We start from the raw sequence: 17,127 nt of genomic DNA on the forward strand, positions 1-17,127 counted from the left end.
GAGCTGCAAGTCAGCACCAAAGCCAGAGTTGAGACCTAAGCAAAATCAGGGCTGATGGTCAGGGAAGACTGCAGCAATCAGTCCACGAGACTGAAATAAGTCTGGGTGCTGGGCACATGTGACCACTTTTTCAAGACTATGATAAATTTTACACAAAGTATACCTTGTGAGGTATCATTTGAAAACTCAATCTGCTGCATATTAATATCCTGGTTAAATGTTTATGAATATTGTTTATAAAGTTAGAGGCGTATACTGTATAACACTGCTGTAACACAACCCACAGTTAGAAAGGAGGGGCAGAGCTGGGAGCAGGTCTTGGAATAAGGCAAGCAGAAGGCAGAAAATCCACAGACATGTATGTTGAACATCCAGTAAACTGCTGCTGGCTTAAGAACCGCCTTACTAGGTTCCTTAGTCAATCATCCAGGGCAGTCCATTTGGCAGTCTGGCTGACTCCACAGATGGTCAGAACACAGAGCAGGCACAGCTGTAGGGCCTTACTTCTGACATTTGCCACATTCTAGCTCATGTTACTATTAGGGATGGCCCAAATGGAACATCAAATCCTCTTAACTTTGGTGAAGCTTGGAACAGATTCTGAACTTTAGCATTTACATACATCTCTTGTGTTTACATGCCTTGCATTTTCACTTATTTCTTCCAGGTGCTTGTCTGAATTTGTTATGCATTGTTTCTGCATCCTGTACTGCTGTTTCACCTCAACAGTGATTGCATTTTACTAAAGGGTGAACTGATGTAAAGTGCTTTGGGATCTTTCAAAATAAATGGATGTCATTAACCTGTAGGTCAGTTGTAAAAGGCTCCTTGGTGACAGCAAAGTAATTTTCATCTGAGCAATCAGTCATTTATGACACTTTTTTTTCCAAAATGCACAGTAATCATTACCTTCATCATACTCTTACCTTTAGAGTCAAAACAGGAGGTTCATCTTCTGCTAAGGAAAAAAAATAGATGGTCTTTACATCAATGCAAAACAAAAATCTTTTGCAAGTCCATAAACCATAAGACTATAGGAAAATGCAGACAACATTAAGCACATCTTCCCAAATGAGTACACAGATTAGATAATTTAATTCCTCTTTTATTATACTCCATATATTTTATCAGAAAACTGATATATGTTTATTTTAATATTATAAAGAGAAATGTGGGAGAAATCAAGATTTATTGATGTCTTCCTCTAGTTTATTTTGCTATTCTTTTAGGATCTCATAAGAATGGCCATAGTGGGTCAGACCAAAGGTCCCATTTAGCCCATTATCTTGTCTTCTGACAGTGGCCAATCCCAGGTGCTCCAGAGAGAATGAACAGAAACAGGTAATTATCAAGTGATCCATCTCATCACCCATTCCCAGCTTCTGATAAACAGAGAGTAGGGACACCATTCCTTCCCATCCTTGCTAATAGTTACTGACTATTGAAAATTAAGAAGCAAATGTTTCAGATTTGAACAGTTCACAAAAAGACATTCAGCTGCTTCAATCTAGTACGCTGTTTAGAGCTGCCAGGGCTCAAAGAATCCTGATGTCCAGAACAGCTGATAGTCTAAGTAAGGTTATTACCGAGAAACAGATTTCTTGTCAATGGGATGACTGACTTGGCTCTTTTAAATACCTGATTAAATTGCTGTTGTAGGACTAAGGGATGTCAACATGCAGACAACGACACAATTAACCGATAAGGATGGGCTTAACGATTAATCCTGTTGACTACATACACTCCCCTTGCCCCTGTTGCCTCTGCATCAGAGGCAGCAAGGGGGGAGAGCTGGTGCCCGTGGGGAGCCAGTTCCCCATGAGTACCGGATCCACCCGCCACACTGCACCGCACTGCTGCCTCTGATAGAGGATGAGGGAAGCAGCAGGGGAGGATGCAGTGAAGCAGCCTTTTCTGCAGCAGGTCCGAGCAGCATCTATCCACGGGGAGCTCGAACCCCCCATGAACAGGGGCCTCTGTCCGTGGAGAGATCAGACCCAACAGGGACAGGGGCTGCTGCCACCCTGCACTGCTGCCTCTGTTCCCCTCGAAGACTAGCTCCTGCCTGCCAACCTGTGTTGCTGCCTATGACAGATTTCTCAGTATGAATAAAGTGAGTCACATAACCTAAACAGTCACTGAGATAGTAGACATTAAAACTGAAAGCTCTTCAGTGGCCAGAAAATTATGGATAGGAAAAATAAAGGAGAGAGTAAAGTAATAAAGGCTTTACTCACAAGTCCTTATGGATGGCTGCTTTGTAGGGCTGAATCCACACAAGCCGTTTCAGATAATACAAATTTGTATGGAGGCAAAGTTTTGGGTAAAAATCCTGGCCTTGCTGAAGTCATAAAAGCAGCCATTCTGGTCAGAATAGTTCATGTCAGCCAGTATCCCATATCTGGTCAGTGCTAGATGCTTCAGAGGGTGTGAACACAATGGGGCAATTTTGAATGACCCATCCCGCCATCCAGTCCCAGCTTCTGGCAGCTGGAGGTTTAGGGACACTCAGAGAACAGAGTTGCATCCCTGACAGTCTTTGCTAATAGCCATAATGGAGCTAACTTCCATGAAACTGTCAAATTCTTTTTTTAACCCAGTTATACTTTAGGCCCTCCTAATACCCCATGGCAATGAGTTCCATAGTTTGACTATGCATTGTTTGAAAAAATACTTCATATTTTTAAATGTGTTGCCTATTAATTTCCTCTTGTGATAGGTGACATGGTAGTTCTTGTGATAGGTGGCATGGTAATAACTATTTCCTATTCACTTTTTCTACACTACTCATGATTTTATAGATGTCTATCATATTCCTGCTTAGTCATTTTTTAAAATGAACAGTCCCAGTCTTTTTAATCTTTCCTCAAAGCTGTTCAATACCTCTATTCTTTTGTTGTAGTTCTCTTTTCCCAATTCTAATACATCTTTTCTGATATGAGGCAAACAGAACTGTACACAGTATAAAAGATGTTCATACACCATGGATTTATATAGTGACATTATGGTATTTTATGTCTTATTATCAATCCCTTTCCTCATGTCTTTAACAATTAGTTTTAATTAGTTAAAAAATTAGTTTTTTAACTGCTGCCGCACACTGAGCAGATGTTTTCAGGGAACTATTCACAATGACTCTAAGATTGCTTTCTTGAGAAGTAATGACAAGGGGTATGTCTACGCTACCACCCTAGTTCGAACTAGGGTGGCTAATGTAGGCATTCGAAGTTGGAAATAAAGCCCAGGATTTAAATATCCCAGGCTTCATTTGCATCTTGCCAGGCGCTGCCATTTTTAAATCCCCCTTAGAAGTGGCGCAGAGCAGCTCCAATTGTCCAGCTGGCCGGACCACAGGTACATTAGAGAGCCTAATTCGAACTACCTACTCCGTGCCGCATGTAGCACAGAGTCCGCACTAAGGGGGATTTAAAAATGGTGGTGCCCGGCAAGATGCAAATGAAGCCTGGGATATTTAAATCCCAGGCTTCATTTGCAACTTCGAATGCCTACATTAGCCACCCTAGTTCAAACTAGGGTGGCAGTGTACATATACCCTAATTTAGATTCCATCATTTTGTATGTACAGGCAGTCCCCGAGTTACGCGGATCCGACTTATGTCGGAGCCGCAGATACGAACGGGGATTTTCTCGCCCCAGAGGACTGGAGCGGCGGGACGCCTGGTCCCGCCGCCCGCCTCCTCCGGGGTGAGAAAAGCTGCTCCCCGTCTCCCTGGTCTGCTGCGGGAGCCAGCAGACCAGGGAGACGGGGAGCAAAGCGGCTCAGGACCCGGGGCCGGACCTGCGGGAGCTTCCAGATCAGCTGGAGGCGCCGCGGGTCCGGCCCCGGGTCCTGCACCGCTTTGCTCAGCGTCTCTCTGGTCTGCAGACCAGGGAGACGCTGAACAAAGCCGCGCAGGACCCGGGGCCGGACCCCCGGCGCTTCCAGCTGATCTGGAAGCGTGGCGGGTCCGGCCCCGGGTCCTGCGCCGCTTTGCTGAGCGTCTCTCTGGTCTGCAGACCAGGGAGACGCTGAACAAGCCGCGCAGGACCCGGGGCCGGACCCCCGGCGCTTCCAGCTGATCTGGAAGCGCGGCGGGTCCGGCCCCGGGTCCTGCGCCGCTTTGCTCAGCATCTCTCTGGTCTACAGACCAGGGAGACGCTGAGCAAAGCCGCGCAGGACCCGGCCGGACCCTGGCGCTTCCAGCTGATCTGGAAGCGGCCGCGGGTCTGGCCCCGGGTCCTCCGCCGCTTTGTTCAGCGTCTCTCTGGTCTGCAGACCAGGGAGACGCTGAGCAAAGCGGCGCAGGACCCGGGCCGGACCGCGGCGCTTCCAGCTGATCTGGAAGCGCAGCGGGTCCAGCCCGGGTCCTCCGCTGCTTTGCTCCGCGTCTCTCTGGTCTGCTGGCGGGGACGCAGCTAGTGCCCCCCTCAGCAGACCAGGGAGACGTGGAGCAAAGCCCGGGGCCTGTGGTAGAGCAGGTGGGGCGCTGCCGGTTGGTCCCACAGCACCGCTCCTTGGCGCTACTGGACCAACCCGGCAGCACTCGAGCTGCTCTGCCCCAGGCGTCCCCAAGTTAGCCGCTGCTGAAACTGACCAGCAGCTGACTACAGGAAGCCTGAGGGAGAGTTGCTCTGCCCCGGGCTTCCTGGAATCAGCTGCTGATCAGTTTCAGCAGCAGCTGACTTGGGGACGCCTGGGGTTCTTAAGTTGAATCTGTATGTAAGCTAGAACTGGTGTCCAGATTCAGCGGCTGAATCTGGATGCCAGTTCCGACTTACATACAGATTCAACTTAAGAACAAACCTACAGTCCCTATCTTGTACGTAACCCGGGGACTGCCTGTATAGTAGAGATTATTTACTTACCTTGCATTTATTAACGCTGAATTTCATCAGCTATTTTGTCACCTATTTTAGCAAGGTATCTGTAGAACTCTTTGCACTTTTGGACTTAACTATTGTGAATAATTTTGAACTGTCCATTTATTCCTACCCTTTGTTTCTTATATTTTTACCAGTTACTAAGCCATGAGAGAACATACCTATCACATAACTGCTCAGTTTGCATGAGAACCTTTGAGGGGAACCTTGGATAAAAGACTTTTTGAATATCAAAGTATACTACAGTAAACTTCCGATAATCTGGCACCTTTGGGATCCAGGGGGTGCCGGATTATCGGATATGCCGGAATATCAGGAGATACTCCGGAAGGGGAGCTGTGACAGGTCGGGGGAGGGGAGGGGAATCGGTGGGGAATGGCGCAGCATGGGGCGAACCCTCCGCCGTTATGCAGGGAGGCGGGGGAAGCACCGCGCAGCCGCAGGTGACAGGCCAGCTAGGGCTGCAAACAGGAGTGGTGACTTGGGGAAGTGGCGGGGCAGAGCACCTGGGGTGCTGCCGGGTTGGTCCTGCAGCGCTGCCCCTGAGTGGTGCTGCAGGACCAACCCGGAAGCACCCCAGCTGCTCTGCTCCGCAGCTTCCCCAAGTCCGCTGCTAGTCAGTTTCAGCAGCAGCGTGCAGCAGAGCAGCTGAGGTGCTGCTGGGCACTGAGCTGGGAGGTGAGGGGCGGTGCTGCGGGACCAACCCAGCAGCACCCCAGCTGCTGTGCTCTGCGCCTCTTCCCCAAGTCCGCCACTGGCCAGTTTCAGCAGCAGAGCAGCGGACTTGGGGAACAGCGCGGAGCAGCTCCAATTGTCCAGCTGGCCGGAGCACTTCCAGGTTCCAGTTGGTGCCGGACTACAGGCAGACCCCAGGTTACGTACAAGATAGGGACTGTAGGTTTGTTCTTAAGTTGAATTTGTATGCAAGTCAGAACTGGCGTCAAGATTCAGCCGCTGCTGAAACTGACCAGCGGCTGACTACAGGAAGCCCGAGGCAGAGTTGCTCTGCCCTGGGCTTCCTGGAATCAGCCGCTGATCAGTTTCAACAGCAGCTGAATTTGGACACCTGGGACAGAGCAGCTGGGGCACTGCCAGGTAGGTCCCCCGCAGCGCCGCACCTCAGCACTGCGGGGACCCACCCGGCAGCACCCCAGCTGCTCTACCCCAGGTGTCCCCAAGTCAGCCACTGCTGAAACTGATCAGCAGCTGATTCCAGAAAGCCCGGGGCAGAGCAACTCTGCCTCGGGCTTCCTGTAGTCAGCCGCTGGTCAGTTTCAGCAGTGGCTGACTTGGGGATGCCTGGGGCAGAGCAGCTGGGGTGCTGCCGGGTTGGTCCAGTAGTGCCGAGGAGTGGCACTGCGGGACCAACCCGGCAGCGCCCCAGCTCCTCTACCCCAGGCGACTTGGTGAGAAAAGCCTGGTCTGCTGGGGGGGGGGGGGGGGAGCAGACCAGGGAGACGTGGAGCAAAGCCGCGGAGCACACGGGCAGCGGGACAGCCCAGACGTGCCGCGGCTCTCCCACTGCCGGTGTCCTCCGAGGCTTTGCTCCCTGTCTTCCGAGGCTTTGGCTCCCCCCAGCAGACCAGGGAGATGGGGAGCAAAGCCTCGGAGGACGCCGGCAGCGGGACAGCCGCAGCGCGCCTGGGCTGTCCCGCTGCCCGCGTGCTCCGCAGCTTTGCTCTGGGTCTTCCTGGTGTGCTAGGGGGGGCTCTCCCCAGCAGACCAGGAAGACGCGGAGCAGCTTTTCTTGCCCCGGAGGACGCGGGCAGCGGGACTGCAGCGCATCTGGGCATCCCGCTGCTCGCATCCTCCGGGGCCAGAAAAGCCCCGTTCGTAACTGTGGATCCGACATAAGTTGGATCCGCGTAACTCGGGGGACTGCCTGTATTGGAAGTGCCAGACCACTGGATAACAGACAACTGGGAGTTTTACTGTATATTGACAGTATCACTCATGTGCATCTTTGCTGACCAGTCAAAGCATTCTAATTTCCATTTAGAAAAAAAACTCTTCACTCTTCTCCAACACACTTTGTTTATCAATGTCTCTGTTAATTTTGTTCTTTACTATTGTTTAAACAATTTGCCTTGTATGGAAGTTAGGCCTGTAATTGTAGGGATGTGAACATGTACCTGTGTATACTGTTACCCTGAAAGTTACACACAGCATGCCCACCGTGCTGCTGTCTCTGAATCAGGGAAACAGGAGTTGATGGGCATTGGGAGCAGCTTTTAAGGCAGCTCTTTGCGCGTTCCAGTTCCCAGGAAGCAACCTCCCTTCCCGCTCCCGCTGCCTCCCACAGAGGCAGCAGTGCAGGAGGATGGGTGCAGGCAGGAGCCGGTGCTTGTGGGGACTGCTCCCCACCATGCTGCTGCCTCTGATACAGATTAGAAGCAGCAGCATGGAGGGCAGGCAGGACATGGGACAGGCAGTTACACATTTACAAGAATAAACACATTCCTAGTAATTGTCAGGATCATCTCAGTTTTTTTTTTTTTTTTTAACAGGCATTACGTTAGTTATCCTCTATGCATCTGGTAATGAGGCTCATTTAACAGATAGATTGTGCCAAAGTTCATAGTTACTCTTGGAGGTTAAAAAGTAGGAAAAAATCACTTTTAAAGTGTATTTGTTACCTTCCACTTGTATATTTGACTGGTCTACTAAAACTGGAAAAGCAGCTTCATGGGAAGAAATTTCATTCTCATCATCATTAACACTAGGAGATACTGGAAGCTTTCCCTGAATGAAAATATCACAGAGAAGTTACCATATTATACAAATCCAGAGAACACCCAAACAGCAGCTCATGTGCATTTGCAAGCATGCAAGTCCATGTGACACTTTCATAGCATTAACACCTTCACCAGTCCTTAAATGACTGTTGAACAGATATGTTTCAAGATTATCAAGATTATACTTAAATCCATATTTTCCTCTTTTTTTCTTTTAGATTTACATGTATGAAAATCATAACAGTAGATAAGGAATTACAGTATTTTCTTAAAAAACTTAAAAAAACAACAAACTGAATGTATGTGTACCACCCCCACAGACTAAGTGAGCATGCTCCACCACAGAGCTATACGGGAAAAGCCAGATTTCTCTTAAAATTGCTGCTTCCAGAAGCTCTGGGATGGGCTCAGAAACTGGAACTGAGAGCACAGATCTTGTTTCTCCTGCTATTTCAGAGATTTCCTGCTGATACCCTCAAAGAAGGAAGCTACCTGAGTCGAATATAGAGAGGACAAGAGAAAGATCAGGGAGAGGAAAGGAGTAGATTGGCAGAAGAAGCCAGGTGACACTGGGACTGGGCTGCAGAAGCCTAGGCTGACAAAACAGAAGCTTTCTGAAAAGATTTGGCAAGGAAACTGTGACTAGAGATGAGAAGACTCAGAGACAGATGTCTGGAGAGGAAGGGAGCAGAGGTGGCGAGTATACTAGGCAGAGGAAGGAACTGTCTTCCCAAACCATCAGCCTGGCCTGCCCCAGACTCTGCTCCAGAACACCTAATATAGGCATATTGGGAGCAGAGTGTTGCTGCCCCCAAGCACCATGCTCTGGGGCCAGGGAGGCTCGGACCGCACACTGCCCCACCTTCTCATGGTGCTGGAGCAGGGAGGTCTTGGCTCTCATGGGGACGGGGCCTGGACAAAAGAGGTGGGGCTGTAGGTGGGGTTGGGAGCTTGCACATTACAGCAATATTGTGAAGATAAATTAAAGTTTTTGAAGCATTTGTAGATAGTGATGAACTCTATAGAAAAGCCCATAAGAAACTATAATTCAGCACAGGATTTGAATAGCTTATCTCAAATAAGGTTCAAGACCACACAGAGAGCAAGGAACATAAAACCAAATAGTAAATAGCTGCTGTTCATTAAATGATCAGAGTTCATTCTGTGCCTCTAACAAGGTAAGGATCCTATGGAAAAGACACTATACAATGTAATTAAAAAATTATCATCACATGAGCAAGGCAGATGAATTCGGATTGCACAAGTAAACTTAATTTCTTGCACTGTCTAACTTTTGAGTGGTTGATTTTACAATAGTAATGTTCTTTTAATGTAGCTGTGTGTGTGAGTTCATATGTATATAACAAACAATCAAAGAAAAATCATTATTCCAATTTCTGGAAGTTATAAAGTATGTATAATTCATATGACTTGAGTTCTCCAAGCTATTCTTCTCTATAGCCTACAGTATAGGTTTCATACTTAGTGTACTGAACCCCTCTATAAGCCAGCAGTGAGCTGTGGGCACAAATTTTCAAAAAGAGCTTCTAATCTTCCCAGTGGAAACAGTTGTGGGTATAAATGACATGGTTTAAATTGCTAACTGATTTGTGCCCACAAACATTTGTAGCTGTATATCATGTTAACAGAAACCATAATCTGTTATTTCTGCCTGCAAAACTGCAGGTATAAAATAAGGCTGGGCTGCAACGTCTAGAAAATGGACTGAGGGTGCATGCTTTGCTCAGATAAATATTCACACTCGTTAAACATGAAATAAGGTGTTAAGATACTACATATGTTTCCTGGCAACTTCTAAATCATTCTGGTAAAAGAAACCCCAAAGCCATCAGGAATGCAAGAGGGTGATTGTGAATGTGTTAATGAAACTAACTTGGAGGACTCCAGTCAGAGGTAAGTGAAACACAAGACAAGAATGAAAAATGCAAACCAGACAAAATGTTTATGAATGCAGAAAAAATGTAATAATCTTTTTCAGACATTCAGATTCTTATATTTTTATATTAAGATGTGCAAAAGAAACTAAGTAACCAACCTTTTTATTTTTGTGGGGAACAGCATAAATAGCATCATTGCTTAAGCTTTCCTCTTTTTTCTCTGTACTCTGATAGTTGTGTTCCGGCTGTTTTTCTGTGTCAGAAAGGTATGTGTCCATGTCTTCATCTTCACAACGATTGCCTGACACTTCCAGCGACTGCACAGATCTTTCACTATCATCATGCTTCCAATTAGACCTGCAAATGGAGAACACTTTAAAATACATACTTGTTCTTTTCCAAAAAAACAAAGGCTAGTAATGTTTAAACAGTCACTCTGAACATATACCTCAGACACAACAGTAGATGTCTAAAAAAGACAACTACATGTTTAGTGGCGCATGCAATGGTCCAGAATTTCAGCTGTTCACACTAGGGATGTAATAGTATAGTTGATTAACCGATAAGCAAAAGCTTATAGGTTTAATGCTATAGACTACACACATTGCCTGCACCCCCCACCAGTAAATTTTTTTGCAGGTTGACCAGCAGTATGGCTCAGTCCCAGCTTACACTGGGTCCAAGGCCTACCCCTGCTGCGACTCTGCATTTAAAGTGTATTAGGAGCCAGATGGGCAGGCAGCCTGGCTCAGTTCTGGCTTATGCTGGGTCCAGGAGCTCAGACCCCATCCTGGACAGGGACTGTTGCCACTCTGCACTGCTGCCTGTGTATCAGAGGCAGCTGCACAGGGCGATGGGCAGCCAGGCCGCAAGGGGAGCTGGTTTTAAAACCGACTCCCCTTGCGTACCAGATCTCGCCTGGCACCCCGCGTTGCTGCCTCTGATATACAGGCAGCAGCGTGGAGTGGAAAGGGGCTCCTCGGGAGAGGGGCTGGATTGCTGTCGGCCCCACCCCTGAGGACTACAGAATAGCTGAGTAACCAATAGGGATGTAAACAACTAGTCGACTATCCAATAAGCAAATGTTTATCAGATAGTCTACACGCTAGTCAACTAGTTGCTTCCCCCACTTTTGCTACCTCTATCAGCAGCAAGAGCAGGGGTGGAGAGAGGAAGGGATGCTTCAAAGTGGCAGCCACCCTTGGAGCCTGAGGCCAGACCTTGGGCTCCATGCAGCACTGTCACTTTGAAACGCTGCATGCAGCCCAAGGCCAGCTGAGGAGTCCGCTGCTGACCCTGGGCTCCATGTGGTGTTGCCGTTTTGAAACACCACAGAGAGAATGGGATCAATGGGGGATTGCTTGAGCCCCCGCTGGCCCTGTTCTCACTGCAGAGAAGAGCCCTGGAGATGTTGCTACACTTCAAGGCGGAGGCGCCCTTATTGACTAATCGAATAGTCGATGCAATTTGCATCGACTATTCAATTAGCCAATGAATCTAAATTTAACATCCCTAGTAACCAATAAGAATTCATGAGGTTACTCGAATATTCAATTAACTGGTGTTTAACATCCCTAGTTCACACTCTGGTTTATGTCACTGAAAGTGGAAATTTGCATCCCCCACATCTGGTAGATAGACACATGAAAGCATATCATCCTCTATTTTTAATGGGACTACCAACGGAATTACCTTATGTGCAACTCAGATGATTCCTTAAGAATAATTGTGCAAATGGGGGTGAATTGGTAAACTTTCATATGCACGTTTTTACTGTTATGTCTTGCTGCACTTTTCAATCTTTCTCCTCTGGAATCTGTGGTTATAACACTGTCATATATGTGAAATGGAAAATGGGGAAAGGGAAATAGGTGGGCACCTTGCACTTAACCTAGGACACTGAAAGGAAAAGATTAGTTTAAATAAGTAACTTCAGTATTAGGGCTTGAAAATATTTAACATAACTCATAATAAGAGTGCAAACATCATTTTCAGATTTTATTCACAATGTGAGATGCTGAAACAGAAAGTCTGACTTACCCTAGTTTGAGCTCAGTGATTGTGGCATAGGGCTCAATAAAACTTTCTTGCTCCAAACAGGTGGTATCACTTTCAGAAAATGATCGTTGACGAGGGTGAGGAATAGCAACTGTACGCCCAGTTAAAGTTGTCACTAGAATAGCTGCTGCTAGGGCAGATCTAGAAGAAAGCAAAGTAACAATCACTGTGATGTATTCGCTATGGCTCAAAGCTTTTATCTGTACCTTTTGTGAAGCACCTTTACTAATTAGGGGATAGCACAAAGTTTAAAACTTAATAATATAAAAAAAATCTTAAAATGTTTTAAACCACCAACCCACAGAATTGTTTAGGCTTAAACTCAGCTATAATTTTATTCTGTGTGTAAAATCTGTTCCATCTCATACTTTCCTACATCACATGTACAGAAATCTGAATGGTTTGCATGGAGCTGAATATATAAAATTCAGGGCAGAATTTGCCTGAAGTATTCCACAGTACCCAGTATCATCCCCATGTTCCCTGTCACCTGCTATTCCCTAATCTGCTTCTGCTATTGACTTTCAGGATGGAAACTAATGTTCTAGATTGTGATCTGGGATATGACAGACGGAGTATATTTGGCGGGAATGGGGTTACAGGGTGAGGTGACAAATGGAATCAGAGTAAAAAATAGTGAAAAAATCATAAGAAAAGAGAAAACCTTAGAGCCAAAGGTAGCACGAACTGAGGTTGACTAAGGACATACCAAACACAGCCAGGAAACAGGTGAGGATTGACATAGAAAGAAGACTGAAAAACAACTGCCAGCAGTGAGGGATAACGTACAGCAGAAGAGAGAGTGGAATACAGGAAGAGAAAGAAAATTTGAAAGGGGACTAAAAATGGAAAGGAACAGAAAAATAACTTAACATTTCTATGGTACCATGGGTATTCCTTGCTTAACCTAAAGAATTTGTTGTTTATTTTCTTGCTTTCGCAGGAATCGGGCCTCCTTTAGTACTGATGGTATTATTTAGGGCCTGCTAATGCTCTCTGTAAGAAGCAAACTAATGGGAATTTTGCCTGTGTGAAAGGCACCAGCATCAGGTTCTTAAACTTAAAGATACTGTGTGAAGAACCTTTGCCTTCATTTACAGTGTGTGAAATGCTATGGGTCTTCATTAAATATTGAAAATTCAGATCCTCAGGTTTCGTGGAACTTTTTTTTTTTTGGTATCCTTAGACCAGAGAGTGCCAAAATTTTCACGGGGGGGGCCACTTAAGAAATTTTGGTATGTGGTCACAGGCTAGCTCCACCCCAGGAAGGGGTGGGGCTTGGGCAGAAGAGGTGGGGCTGGGGACTAGCCTCCCCAGAGCATTGTCATGGGCTGGAAGTTTGAATTAAAATCACAGCAGAGTGCTTGTAGCTCCTGGCCCCACCACTACCACATTGCCTAGCAGATGCCTGGGGTTATTTGCCAGGGTAGCATTGCAACTGGAAGCTATTTAAATAGGATCCTGCAGCCTGAGCCACCACATGGAAGTTTGGTCACACAGGCAACAGGATATAAATAGAAAACAGCCAGATACAGTTCATGCGCCAGAACAAAGCATTAGGCAGGCCAGATCAGGGCCTCAGGCTGCATGTTGCCCAGCCCTGCCCTACACTAACTAAAAGAAAATGCTTCAGGGGGTAGCCGAGTTAGTCTGTACAGGATAAACTTAAAAAACAAAAAATAGTCTGGTAGCACTTTAAAAACTAACAAAACATGTAGCTGGTATCATGATCTTTTGTGGGCACATCCCACAGATGGTCATCTGAAGAACTGGGCTGTGCCCACAAAAGCTCATGCTACCATCTACATGTTTTGTTAATCTTTAAAGTGTTATCAGACTATTTGTTGTTTTAAAAGAAAATGGAATCTTATGCAACCTTCATTTAATGTTGCTGTACTCTAACAACAAATTCATTCATTTTTGTCAAAACTTAAAACAAATGTCTCTTAGAATTTACCAAGAAACTATATAGCTTCTCACACCTGTATTTAATTCTTGATTATATGAATTAAGAGTGACAGGCTACATTTAGACAAAAAACAGTCCACAGTAGATTTTCTGTGTGTAAAGTTTCCTAGTAATTTCAATAGCAGTTATATGTTTATAACAGTTACAGGATATGGCCTTGGCATTAGTCTGGTATTATGAATGCTTAGGCAAAGGGGAACAGAATGCAGATCTTAACAGTTAAAATAAATTATTCTATACAGAAAATATATTCTGCTTGAGAAAAAGGTTACAAGAGCTACAGTATAGATATACAATTATTCTAATCATGCATTTCTACTACACTAGTTATTGTAATTCCACCGTAACTAGTGGTACTTAACAGAGGAAAAAGAAGCAACTTTAAAACCTACCTGGGCCTTTCTGGAGAAGGGTTTGGACTACGAGGGGGAGGGGTGCGGGGAACTGCAGGTTTAGGAGCTATGGTAGCAGCAGGGACCAGGCCATGAGCTATATGTTTCTAGACAATTTAAAATAAAGTTAGTTGACAATGAACTGAAGGACAGCAACACAAGACTGAACACGTACACTATACAAAATAACACTAACAGGGAGAACACTTACATGCAAATTCATGTCCACATATGATTTCAAGAGGTTCTATATGATTTTAAAATATAATAGTAACTGCTGCCACTAGTTAACAATTTGTGATTCATTCAAGTCTCACAAGTATATTTTTCCCATTATTCTCAAGTAACAGAGTTCTAAACAACACATTTGCTATCACAACTACTTTTTGTAAATGAATAAGGGTAGTAGAGCCAAAAGGGCAACTTTATTTCTTCCAAACTTTTTAAACTCTGTCTCCCCAACATTGCCATAATGTGATCCTTCCTCTAGTGAAAAAGATTATAGAGGCAACTAGTTGAAGGGTTTATTGGTATTACCTCTTCAGTTGGTCACAGTGGATCACCACAGAGGGCAACATGAGGAGATAGGGAAAGAAATTAAAATTAAATCAATCAATCAGCGAGTTTAGTTTGAATAGAGGAAAAATATCATGAAGATGCTCCTGAAACTTGCATAATGCTTAATACTAGTTGGCTACGTCTACACTGGCCCCTTTTCCGGAAGGGGCATGTAAATTTCACCTATCGTAGTAGGGAAATCCGCGGGGGATTTAAATATCCCCCGCGGCATTTAAATAAAAATGTCCGCCGCTTTTTTCCGGCTTTTAAAAAAGCCGGAAAAGAGCGTCTACACTGGCCCTGATCCTCCGGAAAAAGCGCCCTTTTCCGGAGGCTCTTATTCCTACTTCAAAGTAGGAAGTAGGAATAAGAGCCTCCGGAAAAGGGCGCTTTTTCCGGAGGATCAGGGCCAGTGTAGATGCTTTTTTCCGGCTTTTTTAATAGCCGGAAAAAAGCGGCGGACATTTTTATTTAAATGCCGCGGGGGATATTTAAATCCCCCGCGGATTTCCCTACTACGATAGGTGAAATTTACATGCCTCTTCCGGAAAAGGGGCCAGTGTAGACGAGCCCGTTGAGTAGCTAGCGCTAATAACACTTTTATAAAGGAGTGTGCTGTAGGAGGGCTCAACCCTTTGGGCAAATTTGACTATTTTAGGGAGTGGAAAAGCTTATGTATTTAGGATTTCAGTTACAGAGGATTGTTCTGGTCCTGAAATGACCTTATCTTGGTGTGGCAGAAAAATGAGAACTATTGAAATTGGGAAGGCAATTGTACTAATTTACTAGCTCCTGAATTGGTGCGTTTCAAAGATTCTTTCCATCTGAATTATCAAAGGCTACTGCTTCCAGATCCTGGATTTAATAGGCAGTATTCTGAACTGACATGACCCATTCTATTTTTTTTTTTAAGTGAAACATTTAATGGTCTGGTAATTCAAGGTATTCCTGTAATTATTTAGAGATAAAAGTAAACAGTGTGACTAGCAGGCTAATACTCCACTGGGAGCAGCACAAAAACAAAAAACCCAAAAGAAAAAGTTGAATTTTTTTTTATCATCATAATCAGGACTCGACAAATTGCTGTTTCTACTCTCCCGTGGCGAGTAGATTTCAGCCGGTCGCCCCATTCACCGATGGCGCACGCATGCGCAATGTGGGTCTTGCACGTGAGGAGTGCAGGGCTGGCAAGTAGATTTCGCTGCCATTTGTCAAGCCCTGATCATAACGAAAAACCTTCAGTTAATTATGTTGTGATGTACATTCTAAGTGTTCTCTGAAATACAATAATTCATTTGTGTACAAATCACTTTTTAAAGTTATATGTTTGTTAATTACAACCTTTATTTTCTGCTATCAACTGAGCTGCTTAAAGAGGGCAAGCTAGATGAGTGCACATGTGCTTCTTGGACAAAAACAGGCAGAGCAATAAATTGATAGTTCTTTAACTTTTTCTTCTCTCTCCTTCCCCTCTGCCCCAGCCACAAAATTCTTCAAAACATCTCCTAAGATCCTTCCCAATCTACTGTTAACCTTTGGAGAAGGGGGGAAAATGTGGATACCAATCCAGGCTGGTGCAATAGCCATTCGTTCAATGTAGCCATGCTGCCTTTGTCCAAGAGTAAGAAGAAAGCATGGACCCCATTTGCTCTTTCCTCTCTAATGCCAATCCACTCCAGTGCACCATTCCCATGCCATCCAGTGCACCCTGGGGATGAGTCTTCTGGTTCTGAACACTGAACAAATCACCCAACACTCAATTTCAATGTTAGGTTAGCTACAGGCATGATAAGATTTATGATGGCCCCTGATGGAAGCAGCTGATCTGCTGGGCTTTGACAGATCTCTTTTCTACAGCAGATACAAGCAAAACTGCTGCTGAACTGTGGCTGAGTGTGTCTCCCCAGCATCACTCCAAAAAGGACCACCTGGGACAACGGTTGTCAACAGCTTATGCCTCTCAAAAGGAGGAATTTGAGCAAAAGGGTTGGGTTGGTGTGTATGCGCGTGCGTGCATGCAAAATGGCCATTCCTCACTGCTTTTTTGTGTGCAAAAACCTCTTCCACAAAAAGAATCGGAAGCGACTATGCAAAAGAGAGCGTAAGAAATGCTAATGAGCGCTTCATTTGCATTGCCTCTGCCCACAAATTCCTGCAGCGTAGACGTAGGTAACGGGATTCACGTTTGCCGTCACAGGCCTGGGAAGTGCTTCAGATTCACCATGGTCTCTGCAGAAGGGGCAGGTCCATGCTCTGGGGACACCTTGGCCAGGCTGAAGCCGACTGTCCACAGCCTCTTGTTCAGCACTGGGGGCCTGGTGGGAAAGGGTGGGGGCCCCCGCGGGTGGGGGAGGGTGCTTCGGGGGAACAGCAGCGTCCATCAGGTCCCTTCTAGTCTATGATGAGCGCCGCGGCCCCGTGCCCCCTTTGGGCCTTTGACCGCTCGGACTTGCGGGATAATACTCACAAAGGGGCCCTTCCGGCCTCTCCTGAAACTAAGCGCCATGAGCACAAGCTGAAAACGGGACCGGCACCAGCCCACACCACCACTTCTATTCCCAGAAGCTTCCCCCTTCACAACCAGCCTCACAACAACAGCACGCCTGATTGGTGGCAGGGAAAGCCTCAGCCAATCAG

The 17,127-nt window shown here is 45.8% G+C and overlaps 1 protein-coding gene across 6 annotated transcripts in view; it reads right to left on the minus strand.

The window, feature by feature from the left end:
- Positions 1-17,126, minus strand: part of CEP89 (centrosomal protein 89) — a 119,409-nt gene extending 102,283 nt beyond the window's left edge. For 2 of the 6 annotated variants that reach the window (XM_075940114.2, XM_014569481.4), the window contains exons 1-6: positions 16,958-17,125; positions 13,933-14,039; positions 11,555-11,713; positions 9,673-9,871; positions 7,518-7,623; positions 927-958 (exon numbers count right to left, since the gene is read on the minus strand). In XM_075940114.2, the coding sequence (XP_075796229.2) occupies positions 927-958; positions 7,518-7,623; positions 9,673-9,871; positions 11,555-11,713; positions 13,933-14,039; positions 16,958-16,996 (642 nt within the window). In that variant the 5' untranslated portion in view covers positions 16,997-17,125. Of the gene's footprint in view, positions 1-926; positions 959-7,517; positions 7,624-9,672; positions 9,872-11,554; positions 11,714-13,932; positions 14,040-16,957 lie in introns of all 6 variants that reach the window. The other 4 variants (XM_075940115.2, XM_075940112.2, XM_075940118.2 and 1 more) reach the window with 4 other exon arrangements.
- Between the last annotated feature and the right edge of the window lies 1 nt (position 17,127).

The sequence above is a fragment of the Pelodiscus sinensis genome, chromosome 12, assembly GCF_052426305.1.
Source record: "Pelodiscus sinensis isolate ZL-2025 chromosome 12, ASM5242630v1, whole genome shotgun sequence".
Classification (NCBI taxonomy): Eukaryota; Metazoa; Chordata; order Testudines; family Trionychidae; genus Pelodiscus; species Pelodiscus sinensis.